The sequence below is a fragment of the Alternaria alternata genome (genome assembly GCF_001642055.1).
Source record: "Alternaria alternata strain SRC1lrK2f unplaced genomic scaffold CC77scaffold_29, whole genome shotgun sequence".
In the NCBI taxonomy this organism is placed as follows: Eukaryota; Fungi; Ascomycota; class Dothideomycetes; order Pleosporales; family Pleosporaceae; genus Alternaria; species Alternaria alternata.
Genome location: NW_017306218.1, coordinates 306,318 through 325,848, shown reverse-complemented (window position 1 = coordinate 325,848; position 19,531 = coordinate 306,318). Strand labels below are relative to the sequence as shown.

The 19,531-nt window shown below is 52.1% G+C and overlaps 9 protein-coding genes across 9 annotated transcripts; 4 read left to right on the top strand and 5 right to left on the bottom strand.

The window, feature by feature from the left end:
• Nucleotides 1-886: 886 nt before the first annotated feature.
• Nucleotides 887-1,555, top strand: CC77DRAFT_1066673 (hypothetical protein; the record flags this gene model as incomplete). The annotated part of the gene is made up of 2 exons (XM_018528917.1): nucleotides 887-1,127; nucleotides 1,317-1,555. 2 exons carry the CDS (start codon nucleotides 887-889, stop codon nucleotides 1,553-1,555), a joined length of 480 nt encoding a protein of 159 aa, XP_018380325.1.
• A 28-nt stretch (nucleotides 1,556-1,583) lies between these two features.
• Nucleotides 1,584-2,065, top strand: CC77DRAFT_1099683 (hypothetical protein; the record flags this gene model as incomplete). Its single annotated transcript, XM_018530019.1, has 1 exon — nucleotides 1,584-2,065. One exon carries the CDS (start codon nucleotides 1,584-1,586, stop codon nucleotides 2,007-2,009), a length of 426 nt encoding a protein of 141 aa, XP_018380324.1. The 3' UTR covers nucleotides 2,010-2,065.
• An 854-nt stretch (nucleotides 2,066-2,919) lies between these two features.
• On the top strand, nucleotides 2,920-4,855 carry CC77DRAFT_1013711 (hypothetical protein; the record flags this gene model as incomplete). Its single annotated transcript, XM_018523858.1, has 3 exons — nucleotides 2,920-4,113; nucleotides 4,163-4,389; nucleotides 4,438-4,855. The coding sequence occupies 3 exons, from the start codon at nucleotides 2,920-2,922 to the stop codon at nucleotides 4,853-4,855; spliced, it is 1,839 nt and encodes a 612-aa protein (XP_018380323.1).
• A 425-nt stretch (nucleotides 4,856-5,280) lies between these two features.
• Nucleotides 5,281-7,868, top strand: CC77DRAFT_1013710 (hypothetical protein; the record flags this gene model as incomplete). Its single annotated transcript, XM_018523857.1, has 3 exons — nucleotides 5,281-5,871; nucleotides 5,941-7,452; nucleotides 7,527-7,868. 3 exons carry the CDS (start codon nucleotides 5,281-5,283, stop codon nucleotides 7,866-7,868), a joined length of 2,445 nt encoding a protein of 814 aa, XP_018380322.1.
• Nucleotides 7,869-8,612: 744 nt separating this feature from the next.
• Nucleotides 8,613-9,177, bottom strand: CC77DRAFT_1035406 (hypothetical protein; the record flags this gene model as incomplete). The annotated part of the gene is made up of 3 exons (XM_018526932.1): nucleotides 8,613-8,991; nucleotides 9,058-9,089; nucleotides 9,142-9,177. The coding sequence occupies 3 exons, from the start codon at nucleotides 9,175-9,177 to the stop codon at nucleotides 8,613-8,615; spliced, it is 447 nt and encodes a 148-aa protein (XP_018380321.1).
• Nucleotides 9,178-9,380: 203 nt separating this feature from the next.
• On the bottom strand, nucleotides 9,381-12,879 carry CC77DRAFT_1025513 (Sec23/Sec24 family protein). Its single transcript, XM_018526078.1, has 3 exons — nucleotides 10,869-12,879; nucleotides 9,640-10,820; nucleotides 9,381-9,585 (listed from the first exon to the last, which is right to left on the bottom strand). Exons 1-3 carry the CDS (start codon nucleotides 12,679-12,681, stop codon nucleotides 9,502-9,504), a joined length of 3,078 nt encoding a protein of 1,025 aa, XP_018380320.1. The 5' UTR covers nucleotides 12,682-12,879; the 3' UTR covers nucleotides 9,381-9,501.
• CC77DRAFT_1025511 (Adaptor protein complex sigma subunit) lies at nucleotides 12,864-14,033 on the bottom strand. Its single transcript, XM_018526077.1, has 4 exons — nucleotides 13,935-14,033; nucleotides 13,839-13,878; nucleotides 13,755-13,784; nucleotides 12,864-13,627 (listed from the first exon to the last, which is right to left on the bottom strand). The coding sequence occupies exons 1-4, from the start codon at nucleotides 13,967-13,969 to the stop codon at nucleotides 13,295-13,297; spliced, it is 438 nt and encodes a 145-aa protein (XP_018380319.1). The 5' UTR covers nucleotides 13,970-14,033; the 3' UTR covers nucleotides 12,864-13,294.
• A 162-nt stretch (nucleotides 14,034-14,195) lies between these two features.
• On the bottom strand, nucleotides 14,196-15,479 carry CC77DRAFT_1000619 (hypothetical protein; the record flags this gene model as incomplete). Its single annotated transcript, XM_018523127.1, has 1 exon — nucleotides 14,196-15,479. One exon carries the CDS (start codon nucleotides 15,477-15,479, stop codon nucleotides 14,319-14,321), a length of 1,161 nt encoding a protein of 386 aa, XP_018380318.1. The 3' UTR covers nucleotides 14,196-14,318.
• A 1,221-nt stretch (nucleotides 15,480-16,700) lies between these two features.
• On the bottom strand, nucleotides 16,701-18,879 carry CC77DRAFT_502227 (ammonium transporter-like protein). Its single transcript, XM_018531939.1, has 4 exons — nucleotides 18,610-18,879; nucleotides 18,193-18,521; nucleotides 17,551-18,142; nucleotides 16,701-17,497 (listed from the first exon to the last, which is right to left on the bottom strand). The coding sequence occupies exons 1-4, from the start codon at nucleotides 18,677-18,679 to the stop codon at nucleotides 16,929-16,931; spliced, it is 1,560 nt and encodes a 519-aa protein (XP_018380317.1). The 5' UTR covers nucleotides 18,680-18,879; the 3' UTR covers nucleotides 16,701-16,928.
• Nucleotides 18,880-19,531: the final 652 nt, after the last annotated feature.

The following is a 19,531-nucleotide window of genomic DNA, read 5'->3' as shown; positions in this document are numbered from 1 at the left end:
GTTATTCTATAACATATCCTCATTGCCGCTGCGGCATACTGTTCATTAGAACCACACACACACCACCTCAACTGCACCACCCTAGAATTCGACATCAGTGCATTTGTACGGTGTGCAGCCTCTGCAGACAACCCTCACCACACATCACCTTTATCATTTCGTACCCCACGACTACATCACCGCCCTATTGGACCATAACTACAATACATGCATCACTGCACTGACTGGGTACATGCCATTTGACGTTCGACCTTACAACAACCCAGCTCGACCTAGGCGCCGCACTCACTCATACCGGCCAAGTGTCATCCACAAACGCCGCACCATCTTCGACCAAGGTCACAACCCCAAAACACACTCGTACTCTGGCAGGCCACTCACTTCGCACGAAAGACTGCACGTTGCTCGTCAGCGGCTCCGCAAGTTCGAGAAGACACGTTCTCGAAAGGCGCAGAGGAAGACTTGGGCCCGTAACGGAATCTCATCTTCTCCAAGCACGCTAGACAAACTTCACCTCAAGTTGAAGAGAATCTTGAGTGGCAGATTCTGAGATTCGACACGCCTAGATCAGAAGACTAGAGTGTGTTTATGAGCACGACTGCTACTTCTGTAACAAGTGCTGTGTCTTGTGCTGTGTCTTGTGCTGCACTCCCAGCTCCAACCCAAGGACAGGGCCGAACACTCTCGAGCTACCGACCAGCACTTATCAACCCACTTGAACCCCGCGAAAGAAGAAGAATCATCGAAGAGCGAAGACAACGCAAGCTCAGGCGCCTCGAAATCAAGGCCGAGAAGAAAGCAAGCCGGAAGTTGAAGAAGGGACTACGCGCTAAGTTAGCCGGTCTCTTGAGCATCCTCCGTCTTTGGTAGACAACAGCACTTTTTCATGTCCTGTGCCGCATCCACAACCTGTGGGGCTAGTTCTTGTGCGACATCTGCGCCTGCGCTATCTGGTTTCGGACAGAACCATCCCGCTCCCAAGCTCACTGAAGAGCAAAAAGAGGCGCTGAAAAAGAAGCAAGAGGTGCGCGAAGAGAAGAAGCGACAGGAAAGGGAGATCCGATACAAAGCTTGGGCCGACACCAAGGCCAAACTCTCCGACGCGACTAGCAAGAAGGCTAAACTTCGTCTATACGCAACCTTGCTGAAGCTAAGACTTCACCTCTAGGCATGAAGTTAGTTTATGGCAGACTGTGTTAGCTATAGTGCCGGCGATTGTGGCGGCAGCAGCTCATTTGGAGACTCGGGTACTTCTCATTGTTACACCTCTCATCACGCAGGAGACGGAGGCACATCGCACACTTCTCACAACGCAGGAGACAGCGGCATCTACTCCATAACAGCCGACTCGGGGACTACCTATTACGGTTCAACGCCTGAGGAGGTAGCGGAACGTGAACGCAAGGGGAAAGAACGACAAGAGAAGAAACAACAGCGAAGAGAAGCCCGAGCCGAGGTCGCTAACACGATCAAAGCAAAACGTAACGAAACCACAAAGAAGAGCGAGAAGATCCGGTTGGCCGTGACGTGGCTCACGCTCAAGCTTCATCTTTGAGCTGCGCTACTGTATCTTCAGACTCTGAATGGATTCTTTCTCGGTGTCCGCAGATTGTGGAACGACATCCTCAGGCGATTACGGCACGACATCAACGGCAGACTGTGGGACTGCATCGGGAGGTGATCACGGAACGACATCTGAGGACTGCCGAACCGACTCGGGAGGCGAAACTGGAGGTGACTGTGGTGCCAATTCAGGGCAATATCACTCAACAGAACGCGACTTTACGTATACTGACTTTGCCGCTGGACCCCAACCGGCCGCTATAGGCTCTTCCAGTCCTTCAGGTCCTCAAACACAGTCAGATACTCGCACACCAGAGGAGATCCAGGCGCAAGAGCAGCAAGCAGAAGCCAGAGCGCAGAAGAAGAGAGAGAGGAAAGAAAGAGCAAGGAGGGTCTTCAACAGCGTCAAAGCCGTGGCAGAAAACATTGTCAAGGGCAAGTTCTGAGGCACCAGCCGATCTCTTGTGCTGCGTCCTGGATTCGCATACCTACCAGCAGGTTTAACCCAAGATCTCCTGAAGGTTGCACGTATGGGGGCGAGTGTTCGCAGTAGTCGTAGTGTGCGATTCTCTCACGATACAAGCCATCACTCTGAGGCCGACTTCAGCCTTTGGCCGGGAGTGTACGTCCATCCCGGGCAATTCAAGCACGCCTCCGACAAAGCTAGCGAAGAGGAGGCGTGGCAAAGGTGTCGCACTCGTCTGAAGAGATTGAAGGCTCGTTTGCGCAAGAAGACAGACAGACAAAGCCAGTCGCATGGCAAACATCGATAGTTCCGGCGTTCCTCGCCCTAACGAGGCTGAGCACACCTTCTTTCAGAACGTGACCTGCTACGTCCACATATACGCGCCAACGACTTTACATGCAAGCACCGGAAGTGCAGCGCCGGAGACGCGTGTCGCTGTTGGAAGTTCATATCAGTCGGGTTCTCCCCAATCGGTGAATGAGAACCCATTCACAGTCGCATCCAACCTCTACCTTATCAATCTTGAGAGAGCGAAGCGAAGAAGGCCGGGGAAGAGGCAAGCTCTCCTTGAGTGGTCGATTAGAAAGCTCCAGAAGTTACTTGACAAGGTGATCTAGAACTGGCAATAATCGGTCGTCGTAAATGCGGTGCCGCAGAGGCAATACTGGCAAATCTCGTCGACCTCGACGGCCTTTTGGCCGGCGTCGAGATATTTCCGACTGGGACAAACGGCGCGAGAGATTCTGGCGCTGGCGAAGAATTCATGTCCTGGCGTTGAAGTACTGGGTTGATGATGTCGTTCGTCGCTGACCCACGGCCACTCGGAAGTGAGCACAGACCGTCCGCAACAGTGCAGGGCATCGGAACTGCTGCTCGCCAGACTCCACGCCATGTTCGCCCGCACTACCCGCAATACCCTTGCGACAGCCTCGAAACAGCCGTACATATGTCACTCATGTCTGCGCCGAGTCAGGCAGTCTCAATTGGGTGCCCTACACCTGCCAACGCGTCACACGACACGATCTCTCCAGACTGAGACGCAGCCACCACCGCCTCAAAATGGCACCGCCTTTCGCAAACTGCTGAAAGACGCCGCAAAGCAACAAAAGAAAGACAAGAGCGCCTCTGCTGGCTCATCGAAGTCTTCGAAAAAGGGCAAAGATGCACGGCTAGAGAAGTGGGAGCTGACGGTCGGGATTGAAGTCCATGCCGAACTCAACACCGCGCGGAAGCTCTTCTCCAGTGCTGCGACCTCGATCAGCGAATTACCGAATACCCATGTTTCTTTATTTGATGTCGCATTTCCTGGTACTCAGCCTCACTTCCAGAAGGAAACCCTCCTCCCCGCCCTGCGCGCCGCTATAGCCTTCGATTGCGAGATTCAGCACAAGAGCAGCTTCGACCGCAAACACTACTTCTACCAAGATCAGCCCGCCGGATACCAGATCACACAGTACTATGAGCCTTTCGCGAAGAATGGAAAAATCACCCTCTACCCTCATGACTTTCCGCCTGGTGCTGCCCCGCAGCCAGAGCCCTTCGACATCGGCATCAAGCAGATCCAAATGGAGCAGGATACCGCAAAGACTGTGCAGCAGCCTCCTTCGACCCACCTACTCGACTTCAACCGTGTCTCCCATCCTCTGATCGAAATCATTACCCTCCCTCAGATCCACGATCCCACAGTTGCAGCCGTTGTCGTTCGCAAGATACAAAACACGCTCAAGGCTGTCAATGCCTGTACAACGGGCATGGAGTTGGGTGGGCTGCGTGCCGATGTCAACGTATCCGTTCGTCAACGCGGAGGGGAGTCTTCCCAAGCTAGCCACTCATACTCTGGTGTTACTGGGTTGGGCCAGCGGACTGAGATCAAGAACTTGTCAAGCACGAAGGCTGTCGAAGATGCCATTATTGCTGAACGTGATCGACAGATTGACCTGCTTGAAAGTGGCGGTGTTATTGAGGGCGAAACACGCGGATGGACTCTTGGAAGCAAAACCACCAAACGTCTTCGAGGCAAAGAAGGCGAGATCGACTACCGCTACATGCCGGATCCGGATATTGCTCCTGTCTTTATCGGACAAGTAAGCCTTGCCTGCAAAATTGATGCGAACGTTCTGCTGATTATTTCAGGACCTTGTCGAACACCTCCGAAATACCCTACCAAAGCTCCCCGATGTGACTGTTGATCTGCTCGCAAATACCTACGGGCTCACCACCAAAGACGCCATCACACTCCTCTCTCTCGACGATGGTGAACGCTTAGAGTATTTCGCGGACGTTGTTCGCTGCCAAGTAGAAAGTGAGCAGGTCGAGAAGGATGTTCCGTTGACATCATTGGGCAAAATCACCGGGAACTGGTAAGTTCGTCAACTGCGATGTCATAAATCAGGCTGACTCCTTTCAAGGGTACTGATGGAGCTTGGCTCTCTCTTTCAAGGTGAACCCTGGGACCCCGATCGAGTTCCAGCCGACTATCTTGCTAGTGCTATTTCACACGTACGTCGTAGAGAAGTCACGTCGCCGTCCGCAAAACGTCTGCTTGCCATCAAGTTTGAGGGCGACCCACGCAGCGCAACAGAAGTCGTACATCAAGAGAACCTTCTACTGCAGCCACTAAGCCAAGAAGAGTACGTGAAGTTAGCGCAGACGCTGCTAGAAGAAAAACCAGACATGGTGAGAGACATCACAGAGAAGGGTCAGGTGAAGAAGGTAGGGTGGTTCGTAGGACAGATGGTGATTAGAGCTCCGGACGGCAGTGTTGAACCAGACAAGGCAAAAGAGGTACTGTTGAACTTGCTGGGTCTGGGAGGAAAGGCAGAGTAGTGTTGTGGATACCCTAATGAAACACATCCTCATGATCGGTGCGCACCGCATACGTGGCTTGTGTGATTGATGGCTGTAAGGGTCCAATGTGCGGGTAAGAATTTCAGAGCCCACTGATGCTTTGTATTTTGAGGAAACTAAACTGCCAACTGACACACGAGCAGTGGGATGCCTTCTCTCGGTTCCGAACTACAGAAGCCACAGTGTACAGTGGTAGCCCAATAATTAGACAATCGGACCCACTCCTGGAGCAGGAGTCGCAAACGCGACACATTTCTTGCCGATCTACGACCTGGATAGACAAGAAGACGTCGTGCCATCATCTCAGATTCAACATCCGCAGTTCTGCACATCTGAAAGGTCGATGAAGAAGGTGTTCGAGCGACGGCCTCCGCAGTCCTTTTCACAGGCCTCCTTCTCCCACGATGTCTCCTCAACCAACGGCTCTCTACCTCACCCGCATCCGCGATCGCATCGCCGCTATCCGCGAGAACACAAACACAAACGCGACCTCCCTCAAGACCATAATTACCAATACCGTGCGCCGGGACAGTCTGGGTCGCCGAGGGGAAGCCGCTCGCCAGAGACTTGCGGCATCTTTAGGTGAATACTATGATGAATCACAGGAGTCAAAAGACGACCTGAGGGATCTAAATCCAGTGCGGGACCATTTGAATGGTTGGGATGAAGAAGATGGAGAGCAAGACTGGGACGTGAGGTCCGATAGTATGGAGCCCCTGACAGATAGAGAGGGAGAAGAAATCGAAGACGGCGATGACGAATACGAAGAAGAAAGAGAAGATTGGGAACTTGATATGGACAGAGAGCATGAGCAATGTATGGAGGTTGACCGCGGTATGAGCTTGGAGAGCCTTATCGCAGAAGAGAGGTTCCCGAATGGAGAGGTGGAGAGTGAAATGTATGTCGCGTATCATAGTATGAATAGTAGGGCGATGAGGAAGATGAGGTTGCATGAGGTGGAGAGAATGTATCAGAGTGGGGAGACGTATTCTACGGTACGTCATTAATTCGTGAACATCTCAGAGGGTGGTGGTACAGCGACTGATACTAACTAGGATATGTAGGTCAATAAGACGAAAAGAAGCGAGGTACAAGACATGCTCCAAAAGTACAGCGAGGAAGTGCCGAATTTCAGAAGACAAGATGACGAGGACGACGTTGTTTCAACCCCCTACCCTGAAGACGACGACCTCATACCACTTACCTACCAACCCAACCACGGATCACTTCCAACCCCCAACGATACTAACAAAGTAAATACAAACTCCTCGTCCAAACTATCAATATTGACAAACCTTTACCCCGAAGACGCTCCAACCACCCAACCCCAACCCCCTCCACCCACACAATCCCCACACTCTATCAATCGCAACACCACGCCTTCTACGAACCGGTCATATTTCCCTATATACCCTTCAAACCGTACGATATCGCCCATCTCACTGTTCGTCGCATTGCGCCACGTCCCATTCCCCGTCTCCCCCTCATCTACAAGAAGTCACGTACAGTTCCCCATTGAATCGGGCGCCTGTGCACACAACAACGATGTAGAAGAGAGAGAATATGCTCCAACTCATCCTTACTACGATATGAACCAACAAGAGACCCAGGAATACTGGCATGGTCTGCAACGTTATAACACGGAGAGTGAGCGGCATCTGAGGCGAGGGGAGGCACCCACGAACCGCAGACAACGCTCTGCATCCTCGCCCGTCCAACACCGTGATGAACGTACTCTTGAATCCGCAGGAGGGGAATACGAACACCATGTAGGTGATGCACTAGAAGGCGAGCAAGGGGGACAGGCTGGTGAGAAAAAGGTGAATTTAGTGGGACGATTGTTAAGCACTCTCACATGTCGGCCTGGTGCCGTTTCGCCGAATGATGCTGCTGTGCCTGTCAAACATGACCAGACTGTCGGAATGGTATCTATTGTACCAAGAAAGTATGCGATGGCCTTTCTGTCCAGGAAGACAGGTCGAACGCAAAGGAATGAAGAAGAAGAAGAAGCGAGACTTAGGGAAAGATCTCTCGGGTTACAAATACCTCCGCCTCACGAAAAGACGACTCGGGATACTGGAAATACCAGTAGGATTAGAGAAGAGGCTCAACAGACCCCAAGAGCCAAGAGAGGACACGAGGACAAACAGTCAAGATCGAAACCTCGAGTCGTCAACGTGGGAAGTCAAACGCCAAGTGTTATTGGCCCGCCCGTTGACCTCTCGAAGATGATACAGCGCGCACCCGAGAGCATCAGAACGTCGTCGCCATCACCCGGATCAGATGCTGAGCCTCTAAGGATGAACGTTGAGCGTGTACCTAGACAAGCACACTCGGACTCGAGCTCAAGTCTCAGCGACCGTTTACGGAAGACGAAGCTTGAAGATTTACCTCTCCGCTTTGGAGCAGCAGAGGAGATACGCAATCTGATGCTTACTCTTGAGAGAGATCAAAACGGGTCAACCAATATCCCAATTCAACATGAAGATAGACTATCAGGTGGTGTCAATTCAACCACTAAACTACATACTGGACAGGCAAACGAACTACCCGGTGGTTTCTCACGCCCAGAAAACGTAAGTCAGAATCTCACACAACCCATCCTTTTGTTCCTCGTCATTCCTTTTCCTAAATTAACAACACTCATCAGTCCACCATACCCCACAAATCCAGCTTCTCACCTTCCCCCCGAGAAACCCTACAACGACACTTCAATACCCAGCGCCAAGCCAACAGGCAATATGCTCAGCGTGTCCGCGCTGCCAAATCACATTCGAGCAATCTTACTCTACCGCCGAATTTCCGCGCACCAGAGATACATGCTGATTCGCCATCTATTTCACTGGAGCCGAGTCGTTTCATGAAGCTGGCTAGTGCTGAGGATACTGGTGGCATGAATTTGGTGGAAGAAGACGATGATATGGATAACAGTACTGAGAAGCAGTATGATGATATTGAAGACGACGTTGGCATGGATGATAGTGCTGAGTAGCACTCCGATGATAACGAGGATAGTTACCCGATATGAGACGCTAGTATTGACGATAGGGCAAGCATTGGGAATCCTCGATATGAGGTGACGACTAAAGCCATGCGAAGTTTTGATGGAGAAATTACACTTAAAATCGAGTGAAATGCTGAAAATGTGATTGAGTGTTATCTGTATTGCCTACTGTAGCGGACTATCCAGCACATCCAAACAATCGTGTGCAATCATTGACATAATATGATCGACAGCACGATTGCTGTGGATATGCGTCGCAAAGTCGTGATCAAAGCGATTTGCGATCGCAAGCCGTCACCGTTGAATCGGCGCGGGTAGAAACAAGCGCGAACGCGCTGTCCACAAGATCAATGAGTAGGTCTAGAAATGGTCAGAAATGGTCAGGAATACTAGGCTTGTGGTGGTTAGCACATCATCCAGGTTTTCACATCACAGCACACATCGCAAGAACATCACAACATCACCAGAGTACGCGGCAGCCGAACGATAGCGCCGCCATCCAAGCACCGCATGGTCCAGACATCGCATGAGCGAAAAAGCCACCAAAGGCCAAAGGTTGATTCAGGAATGGTCATATTGTCTATGAAACATTCCTCAGCCACCACGCTGAACGCAAGTCTACGCAGACCTGTAGGGTATACTGCGGACTTGAAGATCCATCCCAATCATTGCCGTTATCCTTTTGTATGATTCCGAGACGCCTTATCATGCACAATCGTATCGTGGCGCTATTTATGCGACGAGCTGAACGACACCACCGGCCTCCTTGATCTTCTTCTCAGCCTCAGCGCTGACGTAGCGGGCGCGGACGACGATGGGGACCTCGGGGAGACGGCCCTTTCCGAGGAGCTTGGAGTAGCCGTAGTCGAGAAGGTTAAGGACGGGAGCGTTGCCACCCTTCTTGGTGAGGTACTCCTCGCGCTTCTCAACGGGGATGAGGGACCAAAGCTTGTCGAGGTTGATGACGGGCTTCCAGAACAGGTTCTGCTGCTTGTGGAAGTACCTCATACCAATCTTTCCGAAGTAACCGGGATGGTACTTGTCGATGTTGGTGCGGTGGTGGTGCTGACCACCGGCCATACCACGACCACCGGGATGCTTGCGGTGCTTGCTGTTCCATTGTTAGCACTTGTCGCATTGCGCAAATTCGAGCCTAAATCTCGCAGGTGTGAATTACCCGACACGTCCGTGACCGGCGGAGACGTGACCCTGTATATTGTATTAGCAATTGATATGATTGTAGGACGAGTACGTGACATACGCGGTGCTTGCGGGTCTTGGTAAGGCGAGTAGGCATGTTGACTTGACTGTTGGGTTAGTTACGTTCGAGCGGAAGCTGAAAGTTCAAGGCGCTGTTTTGTCTAGGTGGGTTGAAAATCGCAAGCGAGGCGCGCTAACATCGGTATAACCTTTCGCCGATGGTCACATGAATGGCACTGTCTCCCAACCAACTGCCATGCTAGAAGTAAGAACATCAAAACCGACACCAGAGAGAACGTTGAACTGAATAATTTTGTTTGGTGCTTCGGATATGCATTTGCCATTCCTTTATAACAATGTTCATCAAATCCTCGCTTTCGCTATGCAATACACACTCTATCATCGACGCCAATTTGCTTCTCTAACCCCAGTATGGCGTTCGCAGACCCACGAACGTCGAACCAACACCGTCACCTGAGTCTTCCTTCTTGCGCTGTCCTGCGAGCTGTTCAAGCATTAGCAAGATTGTTTCGCAGTGTTGAACTTCAGATCAAATTACCTCTAGTTGTATATGCCTGTGGACATGCACAAGCCAGTCAACATAGCTCTGCGCCTCATTGTTTCGATCCTCGTACAACAACCTTGCAAACTCATACTCTGCACCGTCAAGACCTTGTCGTGCGAGTTGTATTGTGAGCGCCTTGGAGGCTCTTGTACCTTCTAGGTATTGCAAGATATTCCGTACTTGAGCATTGAGGTGCGTCTCGAGAACAGGGAGAGTGGATTGGAAGGGATCGAGCGCTTTCAAGCTATTGTTGCCTTCGCCGAAGAGGTCTTCTAGCAGGTTGGGTGAGACTTGCGTGTGTAGCCATAGTAGGCATATTTGACCGTTGTCTACAATGTATGCGCCGCCTTCTTCAACCTTGGAGAATGATGCACGTATGCTTTCGGGCATGACAAGATGGCCCTTTTCGTTTGCGAAGCCATCACGCGCATCGAGGTTATGGATTGCAATAATTCGAGGGTAGAGATATAATGACATCTCCAACGGTCCCATCGACTTGATCATCCGCATGTCATGGACTCTCCGGTCGGTGGGCTCCTTGCCTCCCTTGAAGGCTCTCGATTTGATCAGTCCAAGGATGTACATGCCGAATTCTTTCAGGTTCTCCGGTAGCACAAGCTGGCCTGGTGGGTTGTTGCCAGTGAAGTTCTTCCTGTAGCCCGCAAGAATGTCGACAGTCTTTTCCGTCAGCGCTCCCCGGATCTCCTTAAGATTCTTCTCGGTCATGCGAGCAGCAGCTTCCTTGGCGATGATGTTCACCACAGCATCCTGGTCGACGAACTTCATGCATTCACCAGTGTTTGGGCTGACACTAGCCACGATGTTGGTGCACCGTACTCGTCGCTCACCGTTCGCAGCCGTATATAGGAGCGCGCTCTGGAAGTGCGCATCAAGCTTGGGATCTAGTTTGCCATCGTAGCTGAACATAACGCCGATAGCCTTATCAGCGTCGATGACTCCAAACTCTAGATCGGCGCCAAAAGTGTGGTGGTAGAAGTTTCCGTGATAGGCAGAGACCTGCAGGCCATTCGAGCAGCGAACCTTCATCAGCGCTTGATATCCGGTTTCTCGTGTGACTGTGTGCTGAATCTCCTTGGACAGCTTGAGCGTATCCCTTGGTGAATGGAAGTTGGGGTAGTAGAACACCTCTCCACCTGTTGCAGCGGAAACGTGACCTAGCATGTGTTAGCAGGTAGCACCTGTCGGAAGAATTCCTGGCTTACCAATTGTTGCAATGTCAAGGTAGCCTCCGCTTGGTGCTGCAAGGAAGAAATCCACACCAATGCCGTTTTGCACCATCTTCTCGGCAACCTTCTTGAAACCAGGATGTTCGGTCTGGAGAAGTTTCTTCTCGGCATCAGTGTTTGATGCGTTGCCGTCATCACGTAGCATCAGTCGACCAGGACCCCAAGTAGGAAGTGCAGCCAAAGAGCACACTATCTTTCCACCTGTGGCTGACAAGGCTGCTACGGCAGAGTTTAGAGTGGGAAGCAGGGCCGGTTCAGGATTCTTGACTTCGGAGAACATGTTGGGTAACTGTGCGAGAAGTGATGTAATGACAGTCTTGGACTCCACAGGATCGACGAACAAGCCTTCGCTGAATGGCAAGAAGGGATCCTCGAGATCGGACATGACCAGCATTTGAGCACTCGACAAACTGGCATTGAGGTTGTAGAAGTGCATCTCCTTATCAAACGTCACGATGCCGACCTTGGCGCCCTTTGGTATGCGAGTCGCAGTTTCGCTTTCCTCTCCTTCAGCTCCTGACTCGCCATAAAGTGCTTTCATGATGCCCTCACAGAACCCATGAAGGAAGCCACGGTTTACAGCCTCCGCAGTCACGTCGACCAGGAACAACCACCGTAACCCGACGGGCTCCTTCGACCAGTATTCCTTGGGGACCAGGAAGTCGACAGTGCCTAGAGTGAGCTCTGGACGCTGTAATCTGTCTATCCGGACGCCAGATTGATCTGTAGGCGCAAAGTATTCACCAGGAACGTCTCCCGGGTAGGTACACAAGTTACACACGACCTTGTTTCCACCAGCCTTGAACTGCATGAAGGGATTGATGTATGCTCGACATCTTGCACACCTTGGTGGCCCCGTCTCACCAAAGTCCAGTACAGGTATAGATTGCTCTCCTTCTTGTTGAGGAGCCAGCGGTTGTAGTATCATGCCAAGCGGTAACGAGGTCGCAGAGAGGGCTTGCGCAGTAAGTGGAATGTTGTTCATCGTCAATCGGGCAAACTTAGGTGAAGAATTGCCCTGGTCAAAGGCAACGAAGGGGACCGTGGCGGGAGGCGGCAGGTGGTGCTCCATGGTTGGGTAAACATTTTCTAGGTAGTATCTTGCTGGCGCATCTCGCGACTTCGGTATGCTAGGTATCTGCTCGGGGTCTACACGTCCTTGAGCTGATCCGACCGCCGCTCCTCCCGTCTGGTGTGGTGGTGCTGGCGTTCTCGCAGCATATTGCATGGGCGAAGCTTGCGCTCCAGGAGAGAAGATGGGATTCACGGGCGCGGGAAACTGGCTCATAGCGGGGGTAATCTGGGGCTCCATCCATTGCGCTCCTCCAACTTGCGGCGAGTTCTGGTTTAGGAACTGTGACGGCATACCATTCTGCGGCGAGCCAGCAAATGGTTGTGAATTCCCTCCAGGCCCCTCGAGATTATGATATGCATGTCTGTTCTTCTTCTTATTCTTAGGCTGTGCTGCTTGATCCACGCCCAATCCGACTGCTCCCATCTGCCCCGCGAGGTTGTTCACATCTTGGTCGCCCTGATACTGCTGTTGGCCCTGCAGAGCCGTCTGATCCGGAAAGTAACTTTCCTGCTGGACTGGCGTGCCGTATTGCGCTGGCGTGCCGGCGTACTGATTCGGGGGTGGAGCCATTGCTGGGCTTCCCGTCTGTTGGTAGCCAGCAGGGCTCGCAGCGACTGGCGGGCGCCACGTGTTGGGCTCGTCTTGCCTGCCGTTTGCATTCGGAGGATTTGGAGAGCCAGTGCCCATGGCGTGGTACCCGGCGAAGTCGGACATGGTCGCGGCGCGGGGATGTTGCGGTGGATTCGCTGGACGGGACGATTCGAGGCGGGTCAGGCGTGTGGCGGAGGAACAACGGGGCACGGAGTGGTATTATAGATGACCATATCACGGGGCGGGCATGCTGGGGTGAATGTGTGCACAGGCGAAGGGACAGATCTCGAGGAACCAAGGTTGATGATCTGTCTATTTTCTAGACCTCTACTTCCATCGAAAGAGCGCGTCCGTGCGCGCTTCCACATGCAAGAACGAGACAAGGGTCCATTCACTCGCGTGTCACCAGCAGACTCGGAATGTTTCCGTCGAGGAACAGTGTGGTCTGTATTATCGAGGGCGACAGTATATACAGATGATCTCCTCTGTTCATCCAACGGCACAAAACCTTCGTACCAATGAACATCCAAGTATACCAAAAGTGACCTGTCGGGAATCACTTGGCACTTCAATTGCCTGTGCAATACCGCGCGGCGGGACCATGTATATAACATCCCTGGGTTATCCCTTATCAGCCCATAGGTACTAATACCGCGCGCCCTTGGTGTGCCGGTCGAAGTGGTCCAGACTATGAGCTGCAGCCGTTTACCATATTCATGATTTGACTCTCCGTGCCTTATTCCAGCTTATCCAGGTGTGCCAATCGCGTCAACACGACCTGTTTGCTCGTCTCTTCGATCTCGCCTGCCAGGAACACTTCGTCGAGGATCGCATACACCTTATAGAAGTTAAACACCAAATCCAGCTCACACACATTGCCAAAGAATGCATCTAGCACCTCCACAAAGAAGTGGATAGCTTCTAGATATGCCAGTTCGTTATCATTTGTGTCGACGCATGCGCAGAAGAAGAGGCCAGCGTATCGGCGGTATATGATCTTGGACATGTTGCGGAACTCGACGAAGTTGGATTGATGTTTCTGGTCGCGGGGCGCGATAAGGCGGTGTACCTGTAACGAGTCTTAGTCTCATTTGGAATATCGGTATGTGGAGGTTGGACGATGGCTGCTCGGAGGAGTGGTAGAGGGAGAGAACCGCTGAGGTGGATAGATGGGTATGTAGGAAGGTGTCGCATACCTCGCCCTTTAGCTTGATCTTCTCCTCATCCTACACAGTGATTAGCAACTTCATCTACCAATGAACTTTGACGTCTCGACTTACACTGTACGGCGCATACCACTTCGCCAACCGCGTCTTCCCTCTACACGGCGCAACACATTAGTCTCGGCCCCCTTCCAAACCAACATACGGACTTACTGCCTGTTCTGAATCAGAATAAACGAAAGCACCATCTTCGCAGTGTGCCTCGTGGAATCAGGCTCGGCGCGCTGTAGGAAGAAAGAGAGAGAGAGAGAGCGCAGGTGTGACAATGACGGCAAGCCGCGTGCTTCCCTGCAGCGTTCAGGGCTCACTTCCTGTGAAAGGAGCTGGCTCGTGCGCGGGACAGGCACAGGTCCATCCCTGCAGGAACGTGGGCGAACCGAAGTCCACTTTTTAGCCGCAACACATCGTAATGGGGTTTTCCTTTGTCATGAGAATGCAGCATTTTGCAATTTGCATAGTCTTATTTGTCTGGCACATATGGTACTCTTACGGGTCGTTGACCTACAAAGACCCGAACAAGTGAACGGAGGCTATATCTCATACTGGACAAGACTGATAGCCCACCCCTCTACTTTGCACACGATGCAACGGGGCAAAACCTTCTATCAACATGTCTGATTCGTTGAGACTGACCTGGTCCTCCAATTCCGTTGTCACGTGTCTCGGCACCATAGGTTTTTGTCCAACACAGTTCTTGTCAGTCGTACTGTGCACTTTGGAGCGCGACTTGACGCGTCGATATCGTGTTCTGCTAACCAAAGCCCTGAGAGAGCCTACAGTTGACGTGTCAGAATGAGTTGATAGAGGTGTGTTACCTGGACAATCAAGAAGAGCTGGGTCGATGGTTTCCATGGCTACATCGCCGTCGCTGTCTTTCTCATTTGGAGTGTTACCGCCTTGTCCCTGTGTCTTGTTCTTCTCCATAGTATTGGAAAGCTGACTGGCACCGCGTTCACCAGCACTTTTGCGACGCTCCGCACTTGCTAAGAGTGTGCCCCAAAAGTCGGTCTTGTCCGCTTGCCTCGGTGTGTGTATGTTACCACAGTTCTGGCGCGTGAGTGTGCTTCGAGGCATGAAATTGACAGGAGCAGTTAGTGACGGCATGGAGTTGACTTCGATACTAGGGAAAGACGTTTCGACAGGTGTGTGGATACCGAATCGCTTACCCCAACGACACTCGGATGGGTAGTCACACGTGTTCCAACAATCTTGCTGCCTTGGGAGTTTGTCCTGGCTATCTGCCTGTGAACCTGTATATGCTATGGCCTTGCATTTTGGGCCACCTCGGCGCCATCGACCCACAGTCTTCCAACCGGAGTAATCAAACTCACTGGCGCAGGCGCGATATTTCCGGGATTTACGTGGGCTGTTGGACTTTTGTACAGACTTGACGGTGGTAGCGCCGCTGCAAAAATGGTGCCCATCCTCGAGACAGCGTCGTGTCACGCCTAGGCGGTAGCTATGACGGCATTGGTGGCACTTCCACATCCATGACAAGGGACTTGTTGGCGCCTCGATAGGAGGTTTTGGGTAAACTGCAATGCTTTGTTGATTCGTCTTCTCATCTCGTTGTCGATTTGGAAGAACAGGTGTGAGAGGCGTGCGCGGAGAAAACGGCGAAGGTGGTATGGAGAGAAATGAAGGTTTGAAAGGTGCTGCAGAAATGCGGAGAGGATTTCGCAACTGATGGTAAGGCATCTCAGGTGTTTTCGGGGTCTATTGGGCTCTTCACTAAAAGTGATGGCTGACCACGATATCTGCAAATAACAGTTGTTCGTTTCAAAAGATCTTACAGTGGTTGTTGCAAGTAGATTGTTCGTGCAAACTTGATAGAAACACGAGCTTTACTAGCTTCCACCATCGAGCAAAATCTGTCTTTTCTACAGGCATCCCTAATGTCAGGTGCTGTCGCAGCCTGAGCTGCGCTACTTCTTTGAAACATGGGCGAAGAGTTGTGATGGGCGTCGACAAAGCTGTGTTCGACAGTGGCCTTTGTTATCGCAACCCGGTTTTACGCTATGGTGGTCTTGTGCAAACCACACGGCGGTTCCTTTGTCTGATGTACTTGCCTCGAAGATCTTTTGCTAACGTCACGGGCATGTCTTCGCTTTGTTCACTTGAGCATGCGAACAGCATAACATCGCCTTGTTAGCGTGTTCCATTCCTTTACTTACTCGAAGCCGATGACTACATGTCTCATTTCTAATTCTGGATCACACCACCAGATGCCAAACCAGCTCTTAGCCGGTGGTGGAGTTTTGCGGAACCCACGTATATGGCAGGCATCTCGATCTCCACACAAGGCACAGCCTCCCCCACACCCATCCGCCCCTGCGGGTACCTATACTTACCCAGAGATAAGGTCGCAAACGGCGCGATTTTCAGATCGGCGAGGTATGGTAGTTCCCGTGCTTTAACATTTGGTTTTGGGATCGAGACCAGTGAACGTCGGGAGACGAAGCCAACAAGCTTGGCATGAAGTGGCCGCGGTAGCTGGACCAGTGAACTTCCGTATGTAGATAATGGATGTGATATGGAAGGCATGCAACCTTCTCAAATGTTCCTTGATGTTTAGATAAGGGATGGTTGGCGTGTTGGCGATATCGTGACGGGCGGTGAGCATCAGCGATTCCTACGACGAGAGTCTGCATCGACCTACATCGTGCATCTGTCATGATTAGCTTCGGTGGTAGCGCGGTACTCTGACATCATCTTACTAGACAATCCGGGGTTCAATAAACATTGTCGATCGCCGTCCTGGAGGAGCGGGAAAAGATAAGGAAACATGGAGAGTTGGCTTGGCACAATTGCATGGTAAACGCCTTGCGACAAAAGAAGTAAGTCGATCAGGCTTAGATTGATAAGGAAGCTGGGCGTTGCGTCCAATAATGTTCCGAGTGATTGAACATCCTTTGAATTGTCTTGTAGGGATTTGGAATAAGCAAGTGAATATGTTGACGTAGTATGGTGTTCAGTGTATCCATTCTCGAATTATGTACAATACATGGGTAAAGAAAAACTAGTCGAAGGTCTAAAGTATATGTCAAAAAGCACAGCTCAAAGACGGGAGCGCAAGTGGTATCTCGAAACAGTTTTGACTCAAAAAGGTCGCAAGCAACAAATCCAAATCTGCAATGCAACAAAAGCTTAGGTTTGAACCTGCTTCTCGTGCTCAGAGCCCATGGCCATAGCATGCCTGTCGCCTGCAATGCCGGTGTGCTCGTGGCCTGAGCTGTGTTCCGAAGGTGCCTTGCCCTCAAGCATCTGGCTGTGCTGGGGAATACCGTGACGCTCGCCTTGGGGTACAGAGTGCTCGCCGTCGATTGGCTCGCCCTTGGCGGGTGTCCAGGCGAGGTAGTCACGGCGGACCTCGACGTAATCGTAGGCGAATTCACCGAGCTGGTCGTCGTCCATACCGAGGAGCTCAGCCTCCTCAGATGCGCGAAGCTTTAGGCCCGGGATCTTGTCGATAACGAAAGCGAGGATGGCGGAGACGACGAAGGAGTAGGCGGTGACGGCGACGATGTAAGCAATCTGCTTGTAGACTGCGGCTCCCTCACCGGTGATGGCACCAGCGGCAAGTCCGTTGTTGACACCGTCAAGACCGATGATGTAGTCGGCACCGAAGATGCCGTTGAAGAAAAGGCCCCACATTCCAGCGACACCGTGCTCAGCGAACACATCGAGAGAATCGTCGATCTTGATCCAGAACTTGACTAAAGTTGTGTTAGCGAGCAGTACGCGAGCGGACTTTTGTAAGAATACGTACTCTTGGTAGCAAAGTTAGCAACAATACCAGTAGTGATACCGAGAACAACGCTAGCCCATGGAGGAATGAAACCAGAAGCGGGAGTGGCAGCGACAAGTCCAGAGATGACACCTGAGCACCATCCAACCATGGACCACTTGCGAGCTAGGCGCCAATCGAGGAGAACCCAAGTCATGGCGGCGAACATGGCGGTAAGGTTGCTGTTCCAGCACGCCATGACAGCGCGAAGGTTGGCACCGAAAGCGGAACCACCGTTGAAGCCCAACCAACCGAACCATAGGAAGACAGTGCCAAGGGTGATCAGGGAGACGTTGTGAGGGCGGAAGTTGAGCATCATCTTCTCCTGGCGACGTCCGAGGATCATGGAGTAGGCCAAAGCTGAGCAACCGGAAACGATCTCGACGGGACCACCACCAGCGTAATCAAGTCCACCCCATACGAAGAACCAGCCGTTCGAGTTCCAAGCCCAGTATGCGACGGGGCAGTATACGATCGTGGCCCAGAACCAGATAAAAACCATCATAGGGATCAAGCGACCGCGCTCAGCAACGCAACCGACGACAATGGCAGCAGTGACAGCGCAGAATTGCATCTAGAGACGTGTTAGTGCATAAGATCACAATATGATGACGTTTGCCATACCTGGTAGAAAGAGTACAGCAGCTCAGGAATCAGAGGACTACCTGGGCTAGGAGCACCAAGGACACCCTTAAGACCGAACTTGTCAAGGTTTCCGATGAAACCGTTTGTCGAGGGGCCGAAGGCGAGCGAGTATCCCCAAAAGTACCATTGGAAAGTAATGACGGACGCGGAGAACATGCAAGCCCAAATAAGGGAGAGGGCGGACTTTCTTCGAGCAAGACCGGAGTAGAGGAATGCGAGACCAGGAATCATGATCAACACCATGGCCGAGGCCACGAGAATGTAGGCCTGGTCACCCGCGGCGTACCATTGGTTAAGGTTCTCGGTGACTGAGGTTTACTGGTTAGTGTTCTGGTTGCGCAAGATGCGTGTTGCGCTCGGCACGTGCACAAGTAGCATATGGGAACTTGTACTCACGAGAATCACCACCAGTGATATCATCGGTGCCATTGAATTGGGTCGGAGGGCCGATCCATGAGTACGACATGGTGGGCGTGTCCTAGGGGATTGACGGGGTACTAAGGATATACGGGGTCCTTGAGTACTATGGGGAAGGAGACGGTTCCACGGTAAGGCCTGTGGAAGGGGAAGAGAAGGGGATTAAAAGCTGGATCGGTGCCAGTAATATACGGCTGCTATAGGGAGAAGTCGGAAGCCCTACTGTAGATTACGGTAGATGCGCCGGGACCTTTATGGGTGGAACTTGCTGTACTACTCTTATCTATCCTGGTCCACGGGCCAACACTTGAGGCAAAATAGACGAGGGTACATCACCCACAGCCGCGACCGTCGTGGGGTTCGCGTTAGATCCAGCCATGGAGCTTTGTTCTTTTTCTGCCGCGATTGATCGCACCGCTGCGTCATTGCTGCTCCTAACGATCTAACGCCTTATCTCGCCGCGCGCGCAACATGCAAACATGTGACGGAGAGGCGTAGCAGATAACGAGCAGCACCCACACCGGCGGCCACGTCGCGTTTGTCTGTAGGGACAGGCCTCGCAGCGGCGCCTCTCTGGCATGGGCTCAACATGAATTCGCATATGCTATAGCAGGCAACTCCAGTTTCATCCGGGGCGGAAGGCTTGGCGAGTGGGTGGTCAATGTTGCGTGGTGTCAATTGCATTTCTGGCCAAAGATAAGAACTCGTTGTCGCCCAATCAGCGTCCACTTCGGATGCTGCGCACGCTAGCTGCTTTGGGTGCCGCATCTTCGCCGGCCGCCCTGCGACGCGTTCTCACTAGACACCAGCGAACGCCACCCCGTCCCTGACGATTTGTTTATGCGATTCACGTACGTTGTGTGCGATAAGACGACCACGGCGGTTTGCTCGCCATCCTGCT